The sequence below is a fragment of the Nyctereutes procyonoides genome, unplaced genomic scaffold (assembly GCF_905146905.1).
Source record: "Nyctereutes procyonoides isolate TBG_1078 unplaced genomic scaffold, NYPRO_anot_genome, whole genome shotgun sequence".
Lineage (NCBI taxonomy): Eukaryota > Metazoa > Chordata > Mammalia > Carnivora > Canidae > Nyctereutes > Nyctereutes procyonoides.
Window position 1 is genome coordinate 15054783 of NW_026575147.1, and position 25065 is coordinate 15079847.

A 25065-nucleotide genomic window follows, 5' to 3' on the forward strand; every position below is an offset into this window, starting at 1 on the left:
TTTTACCTACACAAAGGTAAAAGCAAACCATGCCAGGTCAAATTCTAGGTAAGAATTTCTGAACTGTGTTCTACCTTAGGCTACTTTTGCTAATGATATCCACAAGGGACTGAAAAAATAGAAATGGTCCAAGAGTTAATGTAATATAAAATTTTGCATTAAGTTTATTATGATCAAGTGTCCTTTTTTTTCCCCCCTAGACATTCTGGTTTCTAAGTAACTGGTTGCTTTATTCTCTTAAATGATTCTTTCATTCAACAAATATTCATTCATTCATTCATTCATTCATTCATTCATTCAGCAAAACTGTTTGCCATTGGTGCTGAGCCAACTGAATTCCAAATGAGAAAAAATAAATCTCGACCCCAAGCTGCCCAACAAATTAATGTGTGATGAATCATAGACCTAACTGTGAAGGTTAAAGCAATCAAGTTCCTAGAAGAAAATAAAGGCAATGACCCCTACGGCCTCAACACCAGGCAATGATTTTTCAAACAGGACATGAAAGCCCCAGTCCTAAAATATAAGATTAACAAATTAGACTCCTTTAAACTTAAGAATTTCTATTTGTCAAAAGATAGCATTCAGAGAATGAAAAGAAAATCACAGACTGGGAGAAGATATTTGGGCATATATACCAATACTGGCAAAGATGTGGAGCAACCGGAAATCTCACATCGCTAATTGGAATACGAATTGTTATACCACTTGAGTAAACCATTTGGCAATACATTTAAAGCTTAATATGTATATACTCTGTGATTCTGCAATTCCAATCCTGTATACATAGGCCTGAGGGTATAAAGGTACAGTTATGCCAGATGAATAAATTCTGGGGATCTAATGTACACCACGGTGACTATAATTAATAGTACTGTATTATATAACTGAAATTTGCAAAAGAGAGTTTGATATTAAGCATTTGCACTACACATACACACGTGGTAACTATGGGAGGTAATGGCTAGGTTGGTTGTGGTAATCATTTCACAATGTACATTAAAGCATCATGTAGTACGCCTTAAATGTACCTAATTTTTAATTGCCAACTACATTTCAATGAAGCTAGAAAAAAAAGATAGTTTGTAGCAGCTTCATTCAGGATAGACAAGAACTTGATGCAACCCAAACATCTACCAGTAGGAAGAGTATATAAATTATTGAATATTTATACAATTAAATAATATACAATGGAAAAGAATGAACTATTGTTACATGGACAAAATGGATGAATATTATAGACACACCGTTAAGTGAAAGGAGATGGACACAAAAATGCACAGACATGTAATTCATGCACATCCAGTTCAAACCCTGGAAAACTAACCTGTGGTGATAGAGGTCAGAACAGTGTTGACCCTTGAGGGACACGGAATGGGAAGGGGCATGAGGAAGCTGGAGATACATGAGTGTACACATACATAGAAATCCATCATTGTGTAACCCCAGCTTTGTGCACTATCCTGAATGTATATCTCAAAGGGTGAAGAGTAAAAAACCAGACCATACACCCTGATTTCATGTCCAACAATAGAATCACTGTTGCTTTCCCCCAAGGAGGCATGCTGATCTCCTATCTCATCAGCCTTCCGGGAGACTTCCCCCTGCCCCCAGAGAGCTCTTGAGATCTTGGCAGACACGGATATGTCAGGCAGGGTCTCAAGGGGAGCGATAGGGAAATCCCGCACCTGGGAAGTAACCTTTCTCTCCACCACCCGGTAGGGGATCGGCACAAGCTCAGTAAACGTTTATTGATCACTAAGCACAGCTACTATTTGATATGAGCAACACTTGCCACACAATTTGCGTGGGACACTGCACTAATAGCTTTCCATGTTCTTGTTCAAGGCTCACATAAGCCTAGGAAGCTGCTCTAGTTTTAGCCTCATCATACAGGTGAGGAACCAGGTTTACGGGGAGAGTTAAGTCGTTGCCCAAGGCCTTGCAGATAGATGGGTGGTGAGCGGAGATCCCAGCCCACATTGATCTGAGTTTAGAACCTGGACTCCAAGCCGCTTGCTATGGAACCGGCGGCTGGTGTCCAGGCGCCGCTCGCACCTTATGTAATACACGCGGCCCCTGGGAGCGCGGCCAAGCGGTCGCAGTCGTCAGCCTGGGCGACGGGACTCCTCGAGGCCCGCACCCGCTAACCACACACAGGTGCAGTGCAGCCTGCGGGCAGAGGGCCAGCCGCCAGGCAATTTGCTTGGGGGAAAGAGGAAGGCTTCCTTGGCTCACAAACCACACGCTGTTTTGTTTGTTTGTTTGTTTGTCTGTTTCCAGACTTGAAAACACACGCGGGACGTAGGCGTCGGGGTGTCACTGCTCGCTCCGGAGAGAAGAGAAGCAAAGCGAAGATCCCCGGAGAAGCAAGAGAAAAGCGGGCCTGCGGGGGAGCAGGACGGAGACGGGAGGAAGAGGCGACGGGGGCGACGGCGGCAGGAGCCCGGCGGAGAGTAGGAAGAGTCCCGGGGACTCCGGGTTAGGGGCGGGCGAGCCAGCCCAGCCCCCCTCCACTGCGCCTGCGCAGCGCCACCGCCCTGGCCGCCCCGCCCCTTCCCGCCGCCGAGGATTTACTCGTCTCTCGGCAACCATTCAGCCGAGGAGCCAATCAGAGGGCCCCGTGCGCCCTGCCCTCGCCGTCAGCGCCCGGCCGAAGGACCCCGTGGGCGCTGGCTCCGCCCCGCCCCCGCCCCGCGCTCCCCGGGGAGGGCGGGCTTGGGGCGGGGGCGGGGCGGAGGCGGCGGGCGGGGGCGTGGCCAGGCCGTATAAGAACGGAGGGGGCGGCGGCGGGGCCGCTCTCTCGGTGCCGCTGCCTGGGGGCTGCAGGGACCGCGCCGCTCCTGCCGGGGCTGCCCGCGCCGAGGACCTGCCTCTGTCGTCGCCGCTTCCGCCGCCCAGGTGAGTCCCCGGCCCCCTGCCCTACAGGTGCGAGGATGCGGCGGCCCCGGAGCGCCGCGCGCCCTGCCTTCGGGGGCGGGGGTCGGTCCCGGCCGAGCGGAGCTCGGGGCTTCCCAGAGCCGGGTGGGGTGGGGGGCCGGGGGGGGCACGGACAGGTGCTCGCGGCCCTGCAGCCCCCGGACGCACCCCGCGCGCACACACTCATCCCCCGCCCCCCGAGGACCAGGCGTGACGCCCGGAGAGGGAGCTGCAACTTTCCAGAGACTTCGGCCGGGGCTTGGCAAACTTGGGCGAGTTCCTGCTCCGCGCGTCCCGCGGGCTGCGTTCTGGCCGGCGCGGGCGGGGCGGCCGGAGAGCTTGCGCCCCCGCCCGCCGGCGCCCCCGCGCCCTGCCCGCGCCCTGCCCGCGCCCTGCCCGCGCCCCCCGCGGGCGCGCACACCCCGCAGGCCCGCCGAGCGCGAGTTCGAATGCGGCGGTTTCGGGAGGCGCAGTTGGAGGCGGAGCAGGCCGGCAGGGCGGGGGCGCCGGCGCTTCCCCCGCTGGGCGCCAGGCCCGGGGTTTTGAGGTCAGGGCAGAGGCTCTGGCTTCCCGAGGACTCACGCTGGACGGTGGGCCCCGAGAGCAGCCCCGTGGTCCGAGCGAGGGACGTCCGCGCGCCGCAGGTCCTGGAGACTGCCCGGGATTGGCGACCGCGTCCTGCCTGGTCCCTCCCCCGTTAGGGATGAAACTTGCCCGCCCTGTAAAGAGCGCTGACGAGCAGCAGCCTGGGCTGGCGGGGCCGCGGGGGCCGCCCCAGATCGCAGAGGTGGGAGGGGAGTCGGCGGAGGGCGACGGGCCTGAACCTGGCCGGTACAGGTTGGTAGCTGGGCGGCTCAACACCGAAGGCGGATGGGGACGGGGGCGCGAGGACACAGGACTGCGCCCCCTCAAAGTCAGGGAGGACTGGCGGGGAGAAGGCTGGCGAGCTTCCCTGGGGAACTCGAGCTCACCCACCCAGCCCCGCTAAAACCGATTCGTTAGGACTGGACCTCGCGGGGGGCATGAGCTCAGTCCCCTTCCCTCCTTTTACCCTGGAGGAAGGCTTCTGCAAGGCTACATCCTTGTCTGGGGTGGCGACCTGCTGCTACCTTTTCAACTTTTTCTTTTTAATGGGCGAGTAACATGCAAGCAAAGGAGGGCTTTAAGTGCCGTTCTTACAGTCGGCCTTTATAAAGACTGTTGTGACCATTCGTATTGTGACAGTGTTCAGGATATTTGGTAGGTGGGTCAGGAACCTGAACCTCCCCAGGAAATAAAGATTATTAGATTCTTCTAAAGTAGATTCCTGGCTTGGCCCAGCTGCCCTTCATGGGGAAGGGGGTTGATGAGAGTGCCCATTGTTGGCTACACTAACCTTTCCACGGGAGTAACTTGGCAAGGAAGCCCACAAGGAAGCAAGCCAGGCAGCCTGGGGCTGCCCAGGGGTGGTGTGTGTGGTGGGGGTGGAGGGTGGGGAGAAGGTGGGGGGTTGGGGTAGGAGCACTTACCAAGAATTGTGCTGTGTCTTGAGGGGGTGAGACCCACCACACAAGAGACCCGGCCAGCCATCGGTGGAGGGGGTGGGGTGGGGAACTAGAGAGTGCTGACTTTTCTCTTCGCTTTCAGGGAGGCAGTCTGAGCTGGACCAGCAGGGGTTCTGTCCTTTGACATTCTTGTTTGTGAAGATGGAAAACTTAATATCTCTGGAGTCAAGGTTTTACTTGAGATAACTGAAACCTTGTGTCTTAAGGTATACCCATATCTTTAGAGTACATTTATTCTCAATAAGGAGTCTTTAGAAAGAAGGTTTTGGTATATTGTATATTTTTGTTCAGGTGGCTGTAGGGAGAGTCCCATTATATAATGTGAAAGTTAAACACACACACACACTTTTTCCCCCCTCAGCTAAGGAGGCCTCTAAATTGTTACTCAAAATAAAGCTCTGTGATTTCATGACCGTGTCTGTCCCTAGAGCTCACAACAACACCCATTGGGTTAAGTTTCTTCCACCATATACCTCCCTTATATCCAGAGATTAAGCTGGGGTTCCTCTGCAGGAAAGGACGTGGATCTTGCCTGTTTGCTAGAATGAGTGTGATTTAGTTGAGCACCAGTGGTTCTCCCTCCTTGGTTCCCTTGGCTGTTCCATGAGTACAAGTAGCTCACTGAGACCCCATCCTGAGTTACAGAACCCTCTCACCTCTGCATTTCCCAATGTGCCCCACATAGCCTATACCCCCCAGTGTTCAAGGCCAGGGCAAATTGTGCACATCTTGCACTACCCATCAAAGAACAGAGAAGTCCTGTACTTCTGTAAATCCAAGGACCTGCCTAGCAATAAAGATAACATAGAGGAGACTGTAGTGTCCTTGTTCTCCCGGGGCCAAGAATGGGACACATTTGATACAAAGTTAGCAAACGACATGTTTTGTTTTTTTTTTTAACCGCTCAAATAAGTCATACCTTGTCTTCATCTTTCATCTCTGATGTATTGTGTGCCTGGGGCCAGTCACAAAGAATGACGAGCCAGGAGCTCTGACTGGATGTGGTAAACTTTTTTTTGTATGTGTGTTACCAAGAGACATTGTGGAAACCCAAGACTAGTTTCGTGAGTTAAGTTTAAACTTGTGTTGTTGTGTTTGGGTTTCTTGGTCCCCTGCCAGATCTCTGGGCTGTGTGTGTGTGTGTGTGTGTGTGTGTGCGTGTGCGTGTGTGCGCGCGCGCATACGCACACACACAGGCATTAAGGGGATAAAGGGAAGTAATGTAGAACCTGAGGTGTTACTTGAGATAAAACATTACTCTGGTTAGATAAGGTCCATTGCTTTTTTTGTGATGTCACTGGAGTACACAGGTAATATAGAAAAATGTGTTGTGTCATCTTGGTGTTTTGACTATGGCCTATCAAGTTGGCATAAGCTATATTATGATGAAGCAGCCACCTCTGTGTCTAAAGAAATGTTCATGTGTTTAAAAAAAGCCAGTTGGGTACAGCCATAGTGTTGATCTTCTATGATGCTTCCCAGACTTTTGGTCTCAAGCCTTTTTGTCCATCTACTGTGTGCATTTTAAGGAAGCTCGTATTTGGAATTTAGATGGTGTAGATGAAGCATCTTTGCATAGCCCAGCTATGTAAGAAGCAGCCTTATGAATTGTTGAGAATCAATAGATTTTGTACAGCTGGTCCCTCTAGCCTGTCTTAGAACTGTTTGCAGAACTTCTTGGAACAACAGGAAAAAAAAAAAAAAACGAATATGAGGAAATAATTGCTGATGTTAAGTAACTCCGTCCAGGGTATTTTTCAGTCTCAGAGCCTTTTGGAGGCTTGGTCACTAAACTGCATAAAATGTTTATTTCTTGGATAACTGTGATTGAGTCAGTAAGTAGTTAAATGCTTCCCAGGCAGTGGCTAGTGCCAGGTGCCGAGGAGGCCAAGGCAGTGGTATGTAAAAAGGCCTGTGGAAGTGCTCAGGATGCAGGAGGAGCTGGGACAGCCTCAGAATGTACGGGCACTCGGATTTTGCTCGTTTGTCTTAGCCACTGGCATGTGAGCCCCAGGAAAGCAGGGATCTGTGCTCACTGCTGAATCCCCAGCGTCTGGAGCAGAGCCTGGGCCACAGAAGGTGCTCCTGTTGATTGGATACAGTGCATTCAGCTGCCATTCCTCTCAGCGAGGGAAATATACTTGCGGTGGATTCATTCTGGTGGGCTAAGGTGCTGGAAGCTTTTTGGGTTGGAAGCTTCCAGCCTAAAATGCCGAGTGGTTTCCAGGCCTTTCCCTAAATGGTGGCCTCCTTTTAGTAGGTTCAGAGCCGAGGGGCAGTGCCTACTAATTGGCCCGCAGCTGAAGCTCCTTCAGCTGAGCTCCAGACCTGCTGTCCTCCAGCACTTCCCACCCTGTCCTTCCTGCCCATCCACCCCGACGCCAGCCTCACGTGGCTCACTCAGCCTTTTTCTCTCTAGTTCACTCGGCTGCTAGTTCTGCTGATCTTTTATCTTTTTAACTTTGTTTCCCACTGCCATCACTGACCTGGTTCAGGGCCCTGCAGACAGCAACTCCAGAGAGCAGTAGCGGGGTTCTCCTCCTGCCTCTGGCCAGTTCCATGTCCCATGCCCCTCGAACACCACCTGAAGAACTCCCAGGAACTGCCCATCCTTCGGGAAGCCCAGGTGCTTTTCAGGACCTGTGTACCTTTCTGACCTTATGTTTATTCTCCATTTCCCATGGATGAAGTCTTCTTAACTCTGGTACCTTGCCTCGTAGAACTCAGACCTAAATATTTTAACAAATCCATGCTATTCCTTCCTTACCAAACTGTATTTTGACCCAGCTTTAGGCCCTTCTGAGAGGCTCCTAAGGTTACCCCATCTGAGGGTCCCGTATCTCATCACTTGCCTCTTCAATACCTTACAGTTCTGCTATGTACCTTGTTTTCTGTTTCTACTTTCAAATCTTCAACTGAATGAACACAAAAAGTCCCATACCTGTCTCCATATGCACTCTCTGTGGACCCATTTTGAGAAGAAAATTCCCCACGAGTCTTGAACTGCTTCCACTCCCTTGTGTTGCCATATGCTTCTCTCCCCTGGCTTAGCCCTCATGAGGATGGGAGAAAGGGTCATCCTCCATCTCCTCTGGCTGTCTATGCCCTACCCTCAAACACACCCGGTTCATCCCTGACTTGCACTTGTGGCTGAGGAGGTGGGCATAGCAGCTCACTGGTCCCGCATGGTCTTGGCCAGTTGTGGCATTGACATGGAATAAGCGTCAGGTTGCTGCAAGAGGAGAGATGAAGTGGTCAGTATGTGAGCATGTGTTACTTATCCAGGGCCTCGGCACAGGCTTGCTCAGCTGGGAGCTAGCACTGTCGCTGTCTCCAGCAACCAGGCCTCCTTGTGGTCTCCATACTTCCCTCCTTCCTGCCTCTGAGGCCACCTTGGGTTGGGAGGATGTGCCTCTACCTCTTTAGGCTTCAGTTTCTCCATTGTAATAGACCACTGCTGTCCAGTAGAAACAGGAGAGCCACAGTCATGTTTCTAGTAGTCCTCACATCAAAAAGTAAGTATAAGCAGGTGAAACTAATTTTAATAATTGTATTTAACCCATTATAGCAAATGTTAGCATCGCCGTATATCATCAATATAAAAAATATTGAGATATCCCCCCCCCCCATACTGAGTTCTTGACATCCAGGGTGTATTTTACATTCAGAGCACATCTCAGTCTGAACGTGTCCCATATTGAGTGCTCAGGGGCCACATGAGGCTTGTGGATACAGTATTGAGCAGCACTGGTCCAGTCTAGCTGCCCCATGTCTCCCTCTCCAGTTCTGATTCTTCATTAGTGGGAAGTAGGAGTTACCAGCAGTGGGTTGTGGAAGAAGAGTGTGAGCCAGGGGGTGAGCACTGCAAGGGCAGAGGCCTTCGTCTCTTGCTTACTGACGGGTTGTAAGCGCCTGAAACAGTGATCGGAACATAGTAGGGACTCAGATGCTGGAGAAAACGAAAGGAAACTCGGTCATCGTGGTCAACTTACTGACAAGCATTCACCCTATGAGTCACACCTGACACTAAATCATAGGATATTTGATTCCTAGTCTGGTGCTGATTCTTTCATTTTTCTGTAGTCTTAGAGAATAATCACAAGGTAATAGAATTTCAAAGAATTGCAGAGGACATGATGATGTCCCACTAGCAGGGGACCAGGGCTCTGACAGTTTATCAACAATTAAAATGTATCAACAACTGCAATTTGAAAATGCAAGAGGAAATAGCTTTCAAGTAATAGGCGTCCACGAGCTGCCAAATGACAGCCACACATGACTTGGTAAATGCTAGTTTAATGATAATCATCCTAGTGAGCCGTATCTGTGGCCTGCACAGTTCCACACATGTAGAAATACCAAACACAGGGTGATTTGGCTGTGCCGGCACAGTGGGTACAGAAATAGGTACCACCACCTGTTCTTGCTTCTTCACTTTAATGCCTCCCGCCACACCCACCCAGCAGTGCCCATCCATCCAAATTGCCATTCTTCCCAGCATTTATAATGTCAAAGGGACCGTTGAGTGCCATGTTCAGACCTGGAGGTTAGGTACCTGCTACAAGGATGGGTCCATGCAAACCTGAAGCCTGGATGGAATTGTGCCTAATTAGCATCTTCACAGAAATGGAGGCCAGCTCACATTTAGACATATGTGAACGGGGTGTGTGTCTGTGTCTAAAGTATGATAAGTGCTGCACTTGAACTGGGCCCTTTCCTGATAAGGCCCAAGGATGGTGCTAGTGATGGGACAGCAAACTGAGGCCCTCCCTCTGGACAGCTGACAACTGCCCAAAGTTCTAAGCTGGAGAGTTAGGTAGTATGCAACACTTGATAGACCCTGGGGGCCATCAGCTCTTAGAGCCTCTGGACTGTATGGAAAGTTGGCCATCCTTATGGTAAACAGCCTCCTAGGAATCCTACTATTTTTCTCCAGCTAGTCCGTCTTGAAAGTGGTGGGGCCGGCTCTAGCAATCTCTTTAAATGAGTCAGACCAGTAAGATCTCTGATTTAGAAAGGAGGAAGTGGGGCTCCAAGTTGCAACAGAGATTATTTCAAGTGGTGGATGTAGCACTTAATATTGCTGACACCCCGGAAAAATCAGGACTTCCCTGCTTAGCTTCCATCTACAGATGTCGGTGTCCTGACCTTGTTGATGTTTATGTTTGCAATGAGTTCAGGGTATTCCTTAAAACATATGAAGTTCTGCGGCGTCCCTGTTATAATATGGGCATGTGTTTTGATTCCGTCTCGTGCTGCTTTGCAGCCACAACGTAAGCTCTTCCAGCCTTATCTCTGCAGCCACACTTGCTTAAGCATCCTATTTTGAAAGATGTGAAAGTGCTTTCTGTTTGGAGTCCTCCTAGGGTGGGTGTCTGTGGACAGAGCCCAATCTCTGATAACCATGAAGACCATCTGGGGACTTTGATGGGAAGTGAGGACTTGGAGGGCCCCTGAAACTCAAAGCTCAGTGGGAAGCCAGGTAGCACTGGGTTCTGGTGGCCTGTTCTTGCTTCAGTCCAGGACATTTCCCCCTTCCTTCAGCCCAGGCAATGCCCCGGATGCCGTGGGAATCACACCAGGCTCTGGGGCTGTCGCACACATCAGTGTTGAGCGGCTAGGATGGTACTGATAACCCTGAGAAAATAGACTGAGGCCTCTATTTTCCCCCAGGCCCAATGTGGGAACAGTGAGTGTGAGAATGGTCCAGCTGCGGCATCTGTTGTGTCCCTGACTTAGAAGTGTCTTCCCTGGACACAGTTCTGTGGCACAGGGCAGTTGTTTCTTTGAACTGAGGCAGTGTGTTTGCAGGTGTCTTAGGAAAAGCTAACACATGATAACATTTTACTGTCCTTTTAAGAAGCAAGGCATTGTTTTGTCTGGTGCTGTTGCTTTGGGCTGTGTCCTAAGGTAAACCCTTATTCCACGTACATTGACATGAGACATAGAGGTGCCTCTCAGTTCCCTGTGACATTTTCACATGTCTGGGGGCAGAGGAGTCTCCAGAACGTGGCCTCCTCCCTGGGTGCTGGTGCCCGGATCCTGGTGAGAGGCTAGCCACTGGCAGACAGAAGCTTCCTCAGGCTGCCCCCTGGTCCTCGATGACTCCTGGCTTTCACCAGCCATTTGAGGACTAAGGGAGGATTTCTTACTTTGAGCTCAGTCTTTCTCCTTTGTGCCCACTGATCTGCTGCTGCTCAAGTCCATGGACATTCAGAAAGCCTGGCTTGTTTCCCTAGAGCAGAGGAATCTCAAGGGCCAGACTCTGTGCAGTTGGGAAAAGCAGCAGGTGTGCATTCGGCAGTCTGTTCCAGGCTGTTCTGTGTTCAGCTCTGTCCCAGCCCTCCTTCCCAAGCTCGCCCGAGGGGTTCCCATCACTTCTTGTGAACTATCTACCTTCTGTCCTTAGCTGCGGTTGGGTTATCAGTTTCTGGGATCTGGAAAGTGGCTCTGTTGTCTGCAGAGTGTCCTGTTCCGTTGCTTTATGGGCAGATCAACATTGCCGATCTTCCAGCCAACAGAGCGCATCCCCTCGGCTGCCCCTGCTGTCCCTTGTGCTCTCTGAGAACCACTGGTTTGCAGCCTGGCCAGTATCCCGGAGCTCCCTCAGAATGAGGGAGGCCTACGCAGGCCTTCACTTCACAGCCACTGCTCCTTTAAAACAAACAGTAGCATAATGATTAGTATTTCTCTACGTAATTACCTTCATTTCTGTTGGATCCAGCTGTGGTAATCTTGAGGGAGAGGGTCTCTGTACTGACGGCCATGAGGTACTCGAGCTCTGAATGCTCCTGCCTCGCCTCTAGTGCCTGCCATCTGGCCTGCCTCACTCAAGGGCCTTAGCTCATCTAGCCAACTTCCTTCCCACCTTCCTATGAAAAGCCTTCATACCCTTTACCTCTTTCCTTCTTCTTCGTGCCATCTACTTTCTACAACTACCTGAGCAACTGGCTCATCTTCAAAGCCCTACCCCCACCCCAACACATGCACCCAGACTTTCCACCTCTGAGGAAGCCCCTTGATCCCATTTGTGTCACTTCCTGGCAGGACCTCCTTGGACAGTTAATACTTTGTGCAGCCTCTTTGTTCCCCAGTCCCCTTAACTGTAAAGTGGGGACAGTAGTAGCACTGGTGTGCAAAGCAGATGGGTTGATCAGATAGTTTGGTGGCTCATGTTAGGGCACCTGGCTAGACATCTGGTCACATTTGGTGTCCCCTGGAGGAAGGAGTAAGTGGTTTCTGAGTGGGTAGCATGGGTAAGATGTTTACGTTATGAAACAGCTGCTGTGCATCCCCATTGAGAAATACGGATTTCCCACACTTGGGCCATGAATTGCCTTCTCTGGTGCTCCTCTGAGAGGCACCTCTCAACCACCTTGGCATCCTCGAAGATGGACACTGACTTGTGTCCTTTGCTCAACTGGAATCTGCTCTAAAGCAGGCAGTGAAGGGTGATTGATTCAAGCTTTGTTGTTTTCATGTCTATGGTAGATGGAAAGTGTCACAGTCACAGGGGTAACTTTCTCATTTTTTGGATAGGACCAACACAATCTCTGTTTTAGAAGATCATTATATTTTTCACAAGAACTGGTCACCCCACGGCACCTATGGGGTTGTGGCAGGAGCCTGTGCCCTCTCTCCACCTCCCACCTTGCCAGTGGCAGAGTGAGTGTAGTGGGAGCTGTTGTCCGTTCCGAGGGTTAGAATGCTCTCTGGAGTTGAGGACCTGGGGTCAATTCATTTCATCTTTTCTGATCCTTATTCTTTAATTTGTGCAAAAGCAACCATTGTAGCTCCCTCAGAGTGCTTGTGAGGACTAAATGGGAATTGATGTGACGTGGCTTATGCTAAGTACCCTGTCTTCTGCACACATATCTGTACCTTCATTTTACAGGAGGATAAAAAAAGGCCCAGAGTTGTGGCTCTTCTTCCCTTGGGTCACTGGAAGAACTGGTGCGATAGAATAGTAGGATGTGTATTGCCACCCTCTTTCACTTCTGCTTCAACGAGTAGTTTCTTTTTCCTGAAAGTGCCCTCTGTGGTATACTGGCAGGTGGGTAGGTGGCGTGCCAATTTTGTGTGGAAGATGCCTGCCTCCAGTGCATGGGTTCCCTCTCAGCCTGGAGCTGGGGACAATGTCTTAGTTCTGCACACTCACCCCCTGGATAGTCTGTTACCAGGCCTGGTCCACTGCCCGTGGCTGGCTCTCTTACCTCAAACTGGAAAGTGTTACGGGGAAGGTCCAGGCTCTGGAGGTGACATCCAAAAACAGTAAAAGGAAATGTTGTCATCGAAGGAATGTTGAAATGTGTTTGAGTTTCTTTTGTATTCTTAAACCCCAGCAAGTTCAGAGGAAGAGGGTGTTGCCCAGTTGTCTCTGGAGGGGATGGAGGGCTGCCATAGCTGAGAACCTCGTTCACACCTCAGCCTTTCCATAAAACCTTTGGGGCGGTAGCTTCCAGAGCTTTCATGTGAAATATCACAGAGCAAGATGTACATATGCACTGTCTTTGACTTCACAGGTAGACATTTCTGCATGGACTGAGAACCCTTGGGCAGTGACTATGTCTGATGCCTCGCACAAATAGGAATCAGTGTTGATTTGACCCAAGTCAAGACCCAGAAGCATTACATGGGCTCTTTGTGCTTTTCTCCAGCTTATCTGTCTTCCTGTCCTGCTTGCCCACCTTGAGCCCCCTCACTTTCCTAGCCTCTGTCACTCTTGTTTCTGGGATCTAGCTAAGCTAGGAAACAGGACTAGAAATAGTTTTCTCTCCCCTCCTCTCTTTCTCTTTCTCTTTCTTAAAATTTTCTTTTCACCTAGGGCTTAATCATAGGTTTTCAGATCAACCTGCCTTTGGGGGCCTCTGTCCCAGGCCAAGGGAAACAAAGGTAAGTGAGACATGAACTTTTACTTAGGGATCTTGGTTTATTCTTCTTTGGGCTCTGTCGGTTTTTACCTCTCACTTTTTGCTGCTATTTTCTGCAAACCTATCTTTTTTCAATGTGTGCATTCTACTCTTTTGCTAGCCAGATGATGGAAGAAAACATTTCCGGGGCACCTTAGGTTGTTGGTCATCATGAGTCCACTTTTTAGGAGATTGAGTACTTTGACTGAGTAGGTGCTTGGTCATCCTCACTTGTAAAAAGGTGCCTGAATTTCCAAGTCGGTGAGAAATTCTGGTTTCCCACCTTGCCCGATTTCTCCTGTGCAAAATACAAGGAATCTGCTTCTCAGATAGTAAAAGGAAAATCAGACACTTCAGTTTGAATTTACCAGGCTTCAAATCAGTTTTGTTTTCTAGTCATCATTTTGTTAATTCTGCTACCTAGAGTTTGTCTTTAACCTGGGCCTTTCATGCGAGCGTGTGTTCCACATGATTCTTTCATGTGCAGACTATACCAATGTTGATTTCAAGAGGTTAATTAAAACTCAAACTCTTACACTAAGCTCTGGTGTGTTATCTAAGCCCTCAGGCCCTATGACTGGGATATATTCTAGTAATGCCAGTGTCTGTTGGAGTAACTAAAAAAAATATACTTTTGGTATTTGAAATTGTTTGGATGGGTGAAAGAAAACAAAGAATTCCTTTGTAATAGTCATCAGTAACTTATTTTGGGCTCTTTTAATGAACTAAGCACCGAATATGAACCCAGCCTAAATGTGAGCCTTCAACAGCTTGAGCTCTTCTGTGTCTAAGTCATAGTAGACTGGAAGAATTAAGAACTACACCATGGATTTGTCACTTGTCACATTCCACAACATGCTTTTATATGAACTACTTTTTTCTAAGTGAGTCGCATTGTTCATATGTATGTCAGAAGAAGTTGGCACGGATGATGCCAAACACAGATATCTTAGGTGGCTGGTAAAGTGTTGACTGCATTTATGACGGTTCTTGTGACTGTAACCAAGAATCAACATAACGGCATCATGAGGGTCATTGTAATATGTCTGACATGAGAAATAGCAATTGTTACAAAACTACCAAAAATTACTTTTGGATAGCAAACATAGAAAGGGACTAGATGAGATGATGTATCTGTTATTTTGAAAGTCTGGAGGATTTTTGACAAATGGTGGACATCTTCTATTAAACAGTAGAGAAGTAGAAACTTGACTAAAAGACGTTCTTGGGATCAAATGGCCCCTACTCCCTGCCTACCCCCCAGAGATCAACTTTTAAGGCTCGGAGAGGAAACTTCTATGTGTATTTGATTTGGGGATGCAGGGATAGTGGGGAGTGCTAGGAAAGGCATTGAAAGAATTAAATAAGGTAGCAGATGAGTCAGAAGGCTCCTGGTGGGTGGGGAGAAGATTTTTGGAAATGGCTCATAAGATTTGAACTGTTTTCAATTAATATATGTATAGGTTCTAAATTCCAAAAAGGATAAAATAAATTTCCCACCTGCCAATCTAGAGGCGGTATTTGGTAGAGGCTGAAGTCCTCGTGCTGCCTTCCAGAGAGCTGTATAATTGCTCAAGCATGGGCTTGTGCTTTTACCCATACAGTGTTGGTTTTCTATGAATAAATAAATCTCGACTAGCATCTCACATTCGTACAGATATGCCAGCGTTCTTTTGGACAACTGCATGCAATTGTAGCCTGTTGTGTACATGTATTAAGTCCTCTCACCTTCTACTGATGATTCTGTGGCTTCACGAGTAGCTCTCCAGTGAATATCCTCATGCATACTTGCAAGTATACCCACAGGATAAAATCGAAAAGTAAGGTTTCCTAGAAGTAGAATTGATATATAAAGGGTACAATCCACTTAAAATTGAGAGTCCCACACTGTTCTTCAGAAAGAACCCATGGGTAGTGTGCCAGCGGCTTTCTGCCTCTTGATCTCTGCCAACCTTTTACCCGACAGGTAAAATTTGAATATGCCCATCCCTTAAGGTAAGGCTGAGTATGTTTTGCATCTGAGCTGCTGTTCATGTATTTTCGCCCCTTCTTCTCTTGGAATGCTAGTCTTTCTGCTCTCTGGGAGCTCATTCTTCATTAATAAAAGAAGTACTTTGCCTCATGTTGCAAATATTTTCCTAGTGTTGTCTTGTGACTTTTTTGTGGTGTTTTTACCATGTTGATATTTTTATGTATCAAGTTTTCTACTTTTAGGTTTTATGTGATATGGGAAGGACTGCCTACACTACACATGTGTAATAAACTCTAGGTTTCCCCCGGACTCTGAGGGCTTTGTCTTCTTTTGCTTAAATCTTTAATCCATCCATCTAGATCTTAGTTTGGCACAAGACAAGGCACCACCTTCTTTACTGTTTAAATGTAGATAACTATCCACATATCTAAACTTTTCCTCTCTGTACTATTTTGAAGTGCCTCCTTTATTATATATGAAATCCCCTTATGTATTAGATTTTATTTCTAGATTTAAAAAATTCTGTTCCACTAATCAGTCTCTTTGTACCAATACCATGCTGTTTCAATTATTGTGGCTTCATAGTATCTCTTATGGGGCTAATATGTACGTCATTCTTTTTTTTCTCATAACTTTTCTGGCCATTCCTGCCTCTCGTCCCATATGAAACTTACCCGTTTTCAATCTAAAACAGATCTTAACTTTGAAGCTACTACAAGTTGAGAGATTTAAAAATATATGGAAGTTCTTGTGCATATGTCATCCCCTTCTCTCCCAGCTCCCTTCCTGGAGAGGGAATGTAGCTTCCATCAGATTCTCACTGGTGTTAGATATTCGTCCTCTAAGAACTACTGTTCTAAAGGTGGGGGTAGTCCTGACTTTAATTTTAGAAACTCCCCCCTCCACAAATCCTTTAAAAACAAAACAAAACAACAATGCACGAGTCAAAAGTCATTCCTATAGCTATTTTTCTCTGCAACATTATTGAGGTGGTTCTTAGAGATACTCTTAAAATTAATTGTTCTTTATCTTCCAAGAATTAATTCAATGCTACTCCTCTGTCATTGTAACTTCTTATACCTGTATCATAAACATGAGACTTGGAAACACAGTAGCAGGTGACACACAGGTAGAGAAAGTTGTGTTTTTATAGGTAGATCAACATCTCTGATGGAAATCTGTGTCACCAAGTGACAGATAGTTTAGCAGTTTCTCACAACAAAGCAAGAGCCATGCTTTTTACAGTGATTTGGATTTAATTGTGCAGTGTCCTGGGTAATAGGCACAGTGTACCGTATGCTGATCGTAAAAGGGCCACAAAGAACCAAATGTACATAGAACACAGTAAAAAGATCTCCCAAGCCTGACTTGAAGCCAAATGCTAGCCACAATAAACATTAAATATTTCATCACAAATTTTGCTTGTTATCCTTAATCTAGGAGTGCTTTGGTAGAATGATCTAGAGAGCCTAGAGCGTTTTAACACTGTCCACACAGGTTTGAAGGGAAACTTACCTGCCCTGTGGCAAGTGTTCTTCCGTAGCAGGCATAGGAGAGCTTATCCCCAGATTGGTCTTCCTAGAGCCACTTGGACCGCACGACCACCCTTCCTGTTGGCGGCCAAGCAATTCAACCACTTAGTCTACCTAGTAAAGGGAGCCTGTGCTTTAACTTGAGAGGTGTGTGATGGCCAACTGGACAACTTGCTGGGTCTTGGCTGCATGTTGCCTTCTCTAAGTCGCAGCCCAGAGCTCATTGCCTTTCTGTCCGCTTACATCCTTCCCCGTAAGTGAAGTCTTCTGTGGCCTTCTTGTTCACTCCAAACAGTCTTGGGGCACTCCCTTCTTCTACCTTTAAATTCTATTTTTTCTACCACACACTGCCTACTATTGCTGTGTTGTGTTCTCATCCACCTTCCTAATGGCCAGGTCCTGGAAAGCTTGCCTTGATGTGTCCTGGGGTGCCCCCAACCCCGAGTGACAGCCATCCCATTGCTCTGAGCCATTATGTGAGGCAAGGATCCCTGGCACCAGGGCAAGGCCTAAAGCTCAAGTTGGAACCTCAGGGCAGTGATGGCAGATGTGCGTTGAAAATCAGCAGTCCCCAAACAATGAGACTGTTAAGGTTGTGGGGATGGGTTTTGTGTGTGCCTCACAAGTCAGTAGGGTGGAGGGCATGGGAAGACTCTGTGCTTACACTGAATTGTGAGGATAGCACCTTGACATTTTGTTTCTGCTCTTACGTCTTTCTAGCTAATGTTTGACCCACCTGGATCCCCAAGCACCTTGACTTTCTAATAGAGCAGTATTTGTTTTTACATATTAGGATTTCCAGGGATCTGTTGTATTTTATTTTCTGAAACATGTCACTTGGTTGAAAATTACTTTGGTAACTATGGTTCTAGCAAGTGAAGCGTGAGATGGCATGTTTTTTCCTCTGAGTTCTGAGCGCTAAGTTTATTCTCCTTAGGTAGCCTCAAGGTTCTAGATTACAAAATACAGTCAAAAGATCCCACTGCTCTGAGGACGTGGGAAATGTCCTGCTAAGGGCTCCCTCTTGCTGGCAGAGCCGTTCCACCATAGCGCTGAGCCAGGCCTTTGCCTGCCAGGAATCTTGTCATTCAGACCACTCCTTGGTGTCCCACTCTGGAGGACAGAGGTGATTGGGACAGGGCAGACCAGTCCAATGAATGAAAAGGATGTGGGATTCTTGCCAACAAGGTAGCCACATACCTGGTTCTAGAAGGACTCCTCTGACCTCCTGCCCTCTGTGTGATGGCGGCCCAGAGTTGAATCTTCATCTCTTCATGGAGTGAGGGAAATTTTTCCCCCAGGGGGTCTTGTGTTCAGGGTGTGTGTGCGGGGAGGGGGGGTGGCGGGGGGGGGCTTGTATCTTAGGTATCAGCCAGCTTAAGATGCAGGTAGGTGTGCAAAGGCAGCAGAAGTAATTCTATAAAAAATGAGGACAATTAGCTAAACCCATAGTACGGCCCTCTATTGAGATTGTTTAGGTTGCTTTGTTTGATGAGTTTGTCTGCCTCCCTTCACAAAATCACCCTCTTGCAGACAAAACAAGCAAAGAAACCAGCCCCAGGTAAAATTAGGAGGCAGCAGGGGCAGGTTTGTGTGTATAGGCTGTCCTCCCTGGGTGCAGGCCCGACTCACATGCTGTAGCCCTCGTGGCAGCACCCAGCACCCACCCGTTACCGCGGTCGGCTGGCCATGCAGGAAAGCCTTCAGAGGTCAGTCGGCTTCTGCTCCGAGCCTCGAGCTGCGTGGCCGTGTACAAGTGAATCCTAATTCTGTTTCTCACCCCCTCACTTTCAGTTTCCCCACAAGAACACCCCCCCCCCAAGATGGCAGAGGAGGGCAGCACCACCAGGGACTGCGAGTCCTTCAGCGTACTCAACTGGGATCAGGTCAGCCGGCTGCACGAGGTCCTGACCGAGGTCGTACCCATCCATGGACGAGGCAACTTTCCAACCTTGGAGCTAACCCTGAAGGACATCGTGCAGACCGTGCGCGGCCGGCTGGAGGAGGCCGGCATCAAGGTGCAGGACGTGCGGCTGAACGGCTCTGCGGCTGGCCACGTCTTGGTCAAAGACAACGGCCTGGGGTGCAAAGACCTGGACCTCATCTTCCACGTGGCTCTTCCCACGGAGGCGGAGTTCCAGCTGGTCAGAGATGTGGTGCTGTGCTCCCTTCTGAACTTCCTGCCTGAGGGTGTGAACAAGCTCAAAATCAGCCCCGTCACCCTGAAGGAGGCGTATGTGCAGAAACTGGTGAAGGTGTGCACGGACACGGACCGCTGGAGCCTGATCTCGCTGTCCAACAAGAACGGGAGGAACGTGGAGCTGAAGTTCGTCGACTCCATCCGGCGCCAGTTCGAGTTTAGCGTGGACTCCTTTCAGATCATCCTGGATTCCTTGCTCTTTTTCTACGACTGCTCCAGCAGCCCCATCTCCGAGCACGTCCACCCCACGGTGATCGGGGAGAGCGTGTATGGGGACTTCGAGGAGGCCTTCGACCACCTGCAGAACAGACTGATCGCCACCAAGAACCCCGAAGAGATCCGGGGCGGGGGGCTGCTCAAGTACAGCAACCTCCTCGTGCGGGACTTCCGGCCCACAGACCAGGAAGAGATCAAGACCCTAGAGCGTTACATGTGCTCCAGGTTTTTCATCGACTTCCCAGACATCCTCGAGCAGCAGCGGAAGCTGGAGACCTACCTTCAAAACCACTTTGCCGAGGAGGAGAGGAGCAAGTATGACTACCTCATGATCCTCCGCAGGGTGGTGAACGAGAGCACCGTGTGCCTCATGGGCCACGAGCGGAGGCAGACCCTGAACCTCATCTCCCTGCTGGCCTTGCGCGTGCTGGCAGAGCAGAACATCATCCCCAACGCCACCAACGTCACCTGTTACTACCAGCCGGCTCCCTACGTCAGCGACGGCAACTTCAACAACTACTACGTTGCCCATCCTCCAGTTACCTACAGCCAGCCATACCCTACCTGGCTGCCCTGTAACTAACCTTGAGACCTGAGGGTTTCCACAGTGGGAACCCCTCACTAGGGCAAGGGCTCTCAGGTAGGGGAGCCTCCTTCTAGATGTAGGTGTTTGGCTTTTAAAGGGGAACTCAGCTCTGACTCTGCTTTTTTTTTTTTTTTTTCTTTGTGCACCCATTGGAATGGGTCTCCAGCATATCATGAGCCAACCCTGAAGGGACCCAACATTCCAGTGCCACTTTGGAAAACACTATAGGAAGTAGGACCCATCCACATCTTTCCAGGAAAGACACTAACCTGCCATGTCCCAAGCGTCCGCATGGGGAGATTGGAGCTCTGTGCGCCAATGGAACCTCAGAGAATGCTTGGGCAGTGTTTCTTATCACTCCAGCCTAGAGTAGGCTCTGTTGGCCCTCACTTGGGATTCTCAGCTGTTCTATGAAAGTTGTGGCTGTCGTCTTATTTTCTTGTGCCAGTTCTAGCCAGGCAGAAAATGGTGGACATGAGAGTGGTCTCGTGACTTCATTTTTGTTGAAGGGACTGAATTGCTTATGTGGGCAGAGCTAAGGATTTCTTTCACGAATAAACCAAAGCCGGTAGCTGGAGAATTGAGATCTGGTTGACAGTGGTTTATGGTTTAGATGCTGTGCTCTCACGAGCAACCGTGAGATATTGTTGAGGAAAAAAAAAAAAATGACCTTTTCTTGAAATGTAACTTGAAAACAAAATAAAATGTGGAACATAATGTTAAAGCAGAATTGTGGTGGTGGCGGTGGGGTGGGGGAGGGGGGCTGATGTAAATAGGAAACGTGAATGTTCAATTTCTTTTCCCCTTTAAGGAATTATTATTGAATGACACTTTTTTTTTCTCTCTCCCTCAGCAGCTCATCACTTTAGTTTTGCTTTTCCTAAGACTAAGGGTTGTGCTGAGTCTAAAGGCCTTGTAGGAACTGACGTGTGAGGGTCTTCCCATGTTTTAATTGGAAACCCATTTTGGTCACATTCCAAGTATGACAAGCTGTTTTTCTGGAGTACCTTGGCTGATTATTTTTTGTTTGTTTTTGTTCTTTCTTCAAAAAGTGGTGATTTCCTTCTCTGGGCTTTTTTTGGGCAGCAAATGAATTCAGGATTTTCAATAGAAGTGAATGACCTGTGAGCTGACCTGCTGTTGTGGGCAGAGTTCTCTGACTTAAGATTGCTTTAGAATCGAACCTGCTGTCCCTGTGCAGAGGCTTAGCGCTCAGGAGGGCTCCATGTGAACTGGAGCAGCCAGGGCACCTTGAAATGATTAATTCTGTTCTATTTGGGGAAGAGTGGAGTAAATGAAGAATGGTCCTCCTTATTCTGGTAGATTTGACCATACTTGTTTATGTTCTGCACTTTAGAAGGATAACAGTGTTAATCTCCAGTCTAAAGCAAGCTCGGTAAATGGGAGAGAGTTCTAGGCCACTGCTTTCCCAGTAGATTTAGATAAGGGATTTTGTGTCTTGAAACTTTTGTGGGATCTCTTAGAAAGCATCATTCCTAGGGTATGGAGGACAAAGGGACTTTAGCTTCTTCTAAAAAGTGATTCCATCAAATCCACGCTCCTGATTTTTCCTTTCTCCTGTGGCCCTAAAAATCCCAAACCCTGGATGATTGTTTTCTTTCCTCCTTGCTTTAAGTGATGAGGATACCTTAATGCAGAAATGCTTAGCAGGAAATGTGTGGTTTACCTTTTTCTAAAGATGGTATTTTCAGGGTTGTTTTTTTATTTTTTTTGGAATGTGATGTCTCGGTCCTCTTAAACAGCAGGTTGGGCATGACTGAACCCCAAGGCTTAGCTGGTATCCGATGTTGTGCTACACTAGGTGAATAGAAGCCATTTCTGTGTGTAAGTGAGCAGCTGCAGTTTCCCTGTGAACCATAGTTCCGTCTAAATGCATTGGCTTTGAGTCCAGGCCGGTCCTACACTGAGCTTCCCAGTAGCTCCCCCCAACCACAACATGCTTCAGGGTTAGAAGAGGTGGGAAATGAAGAGTGAATCCCAACTTTAAAAACTACGTGCTCATCCATGACATTAAAAGGCCGCCATGTGTCTAATGGCAACATCTTTGCACAAAAATGACAGATCTGTTTAACCAAAGCCTTGAGATGTGATGAAGCCACCAACATAAGCACTTGCTAACAGAAGTCAGTCAGTACTGCTTCTACTAGAAGGCTTGATCAGGGTGATGAGGTGCCAGATGAAGATAGAATCAGAACCGCATCAAGTAATTAAATTTCCACTTCGCCCTTGGAGTTCTTTCTGCTTATATATATATATATGTTTTTTTTTTTCTAACTGGTACTAGTCTTCCTCTGAAGACGAAGAGAAGCACAAACGTCACTAGAAATTACCAGTCTCCTCCCTCAACCCCCAAGTTCTTTACCACCATTGCACGATGACCATCTTGGTGCAATCTGTTCACCTGAAGTTCTTAGCTCTGCCATTTTAGAGTCTGAAGGTAGACACATGTTCTAGAACCATCAGGGTAAAAGGCTGCACTGAACAAAGCTGCACTTTTAAAACCTCACCCTGGTCCAGTGGTGTCTCTGCCTCCTCTACAAGGCCTTTGCCGGCCTCAGAACAGGCCAGGTAACCTTGAATTTCAGGTGTTTGGAAATTCCAGCTGAAACCTGCCTTTCATGCTGCTCACACAAGCATCAGGTACTCTGAACTGGTACCAAGACCAGTGATTCCTCTTTTTTTATGTGTGTTGAGTAACATGAAATTTGGCAGTGGCCAAGGGCACTAAAGTTCAAGTACGAATTCTAATATAAATTCTAATACAAATTCTAAGCAGGCTCATTTGCTTCAGGACTCTGAAGTTCTCTGATGCTTTCTGCAAGTATGCAGCTTGTTTTCCTGGCCTCCTTCTTGGAATCCGTGTGAGCAGCAGTGCGATTAAAACAGTACCGTTTCCCCTTGCGTGGGCAGAAAGGCACAGCCTAAATTCCTGGCCTTGAGCTTGTATCACCCTTAAATTTTATTTTGGCAGTAAGACACGATTCCTCACTCAACTTCAGCTCTGAAACTAAACTCTTTATCAACTCACACCTTCAAATCAGGGTTCCTGCTAACTGTGAGCTGTGGCATGGTCCACACCTGGGAGCACCTGGCCACTAGGGAGAGTCAGGGAGGAAGGATGCTGGGGCCCCGCTTTGTTCTAACAGTTGTGGTTTGGTAGTCAGGTTCCCCCCCCCACCACCACACACACCCCGGTTTGATTTTTCCCTGGGGACTGGAGTCACTGTGAGCTCTGTGTAAACTCATGTTTTGTGGTGACATAACAATAATCAAATCGCTAATGCCCTGAAACTTCTTTTCCTTCCACCTCCCTGCGAGCACTAGCTCCTTACCTTCATGGTAGGTTAGGATCTTAACCAGCACTGCTTTGTTAACTTTGAGAAATGGTGCCACTCAAGAGCAACTTCCTAACTTTAGGGATACCTCTTTTCTAGTTAACTTTGTGATACTGGTGCCTTATTTTAGGATGCACCTCGATTCTGAGCTCAAATGTACTGATAGTTATCCATCTGTGGGCAGAGGACCTCGTAGCTCACTGGGGACCATTATTTCCTGGGTATCAGACTGGGACTTTATGTGAGGGAGGACCCTTCTGCTGGATTCTGTAAGGTGAACAACTCCTGTTTGCTGGGGTTGGATTCAGATCCTTAATCTGGCAGAGACCAGAATGTCACAGCTGATTTTGGAACATGTTCCAGTTCAGCCAGTTACATGCAGAGGACCAAGGGAGGTAATGTAGGGAGGATGTCTTTTAAAAGACCTGGCAACTTTTCAGGATTACTTGTGGAGACTCCCCAAGGTGAGGATCAGGAAAGAAAATGTGTTTTTTTGTTTTGTTTTGTTTTGTTTTTGGTGAGTTCTAAATCTTGTTTACCTATCACTTTTTCGAAAATAGTTTAAGTGTAAGCTAAAGGTAATGCTTGGAGGTTTGCTTGGACTGGTGAGAGTTGGTACAAATTGTCATGTGTGTTTGTATAGGAAGGTGAGAAGACAATCCGCTAAAGAGGAAGTCGTTAAGTAATATGGATATGTGGGCGTTTTAAAACTCAAGCCATCTGGCCTCCCCCTGCCACCCAAAGAATTAAAAAAATTAAAAAAAGCTGCTTTAGGAAAATTTATCCAGTAATTTCCAAATTAATATAGACGAAAAGCAAGATGCTCATTAGACTGAATTGGAAACTTTTTGTTATTCTTCAAAGCATAGCCTTCGAAATTCTAATTTCTTAGTGATGCCTAAGATATTTGAGGTTTCCTCTTTGGTGCGATGGCCACTGACCTTCTTACGTGATGAAGGTGAAATCACTTGTCAATGCAAACTGTATTAGAAGTTGATGAAATAAAGCTTTGAGTTTGAGAAATAAAGATATATTTAAAAAAAAAACCCAAAACCTTGTCTGTTATGGTCATTTCTTCGTGTCTCCTCCAGATCGAACCTACTTCAGCTTTCAGCGAATATGTTGCATGGCCGTGGGGGGTGAGGGTCAGTTATTAACATTCTCAGCCTTAGATACTTCTCTGAGAGCTGGTGCTTTCTCTGGGGGGGAAGAGGTGTGTGCTTACCCTTAGCCACAATGCCCTTCATATTTGGGGTCTTCTCCAAGGTGCCTGATCAGTTTAAACTGAGCTGCATTATTAGCTTCATTACTAGCCCCTCGGCTAATGCCTACATCAGATGGTATAGTCCTGGGATCTGCCTTCACCGGCATCCTGTTTGACTTGATGTTAAAGCCTGAGCTCTCTCGAGCTTGACCTTGGTCCCGAACCCATTTTCCCCAGTGGAACTTCACCTATACTATATACAACTCTGTACAACCGCTACCGTGGTTTCTTCGTATTTTAAAGGAAGTAGAGAAGTGGCTCTGGATCTAGAAACCACTCAGGGAGGTTGGAGTGACTTTTTCTCTCCTTCCACCATCACAAGAATTAGGATTGAGATGTTTCCAAGTTCGGTTTGCCTCAGAGCCCACTGCTGGATCATTCTCTCCTCATCTACACTGCGTGTTCCTCTGAAACGTCCATTGGCCTCTACCTTTTCGGTGCTGCCTTTAGCTCTTGCCCGGGCCACTTCCTGAGTCTTGTCACTTGTCTCCTCTCCATTTTTCTTGATTCACCCAAGGGCTTTTTTTTTTTCCCTAAAGATTTTATTTGAGAGATGGCACAAGCAGC

General features: G+C 47.8%; 1 protein-coding gene across 2 annotated transcripts; it reads left to right on the forward strand.

The window, feature by feature from the left end:
- The first annotated feature begins 2817 nt into the window (after positions 1-2817).
- TENT5C (terminal nucleotidyltransferase 5C) lies at positions 2818-24269 on the forward strand. 2 transcript variants are annotated; one of them, XM_055312673.1, is made up of 3 exons: positions 2827-2901; positions 4546-4669; positions 18671-24269. In XM_055312673.1, the coding sequence occupies exon 3, from the start codon at positions 18700-18702 to the stop codon at positions 19873-19875; it is 1176 nt and encodes a 391-aa protein (XP_055168648.1). In that variant the 5' UTR covers positions 2827-2901; positions 4546-4669; positions 18671-18699; the 3' UTR covers positions 19876-24269. The 2 variants fall into 2 exon arrangements, with proteins under 2 accessions (XP_055168649.1, XP_055168648.1); XM_055312674.1 differs by lacking the exon at positions 4546-4669 and having other exon boundaries at positions 2818-2901.
- Positions 24270-25065: the final 796 nt, after the last annotated feature.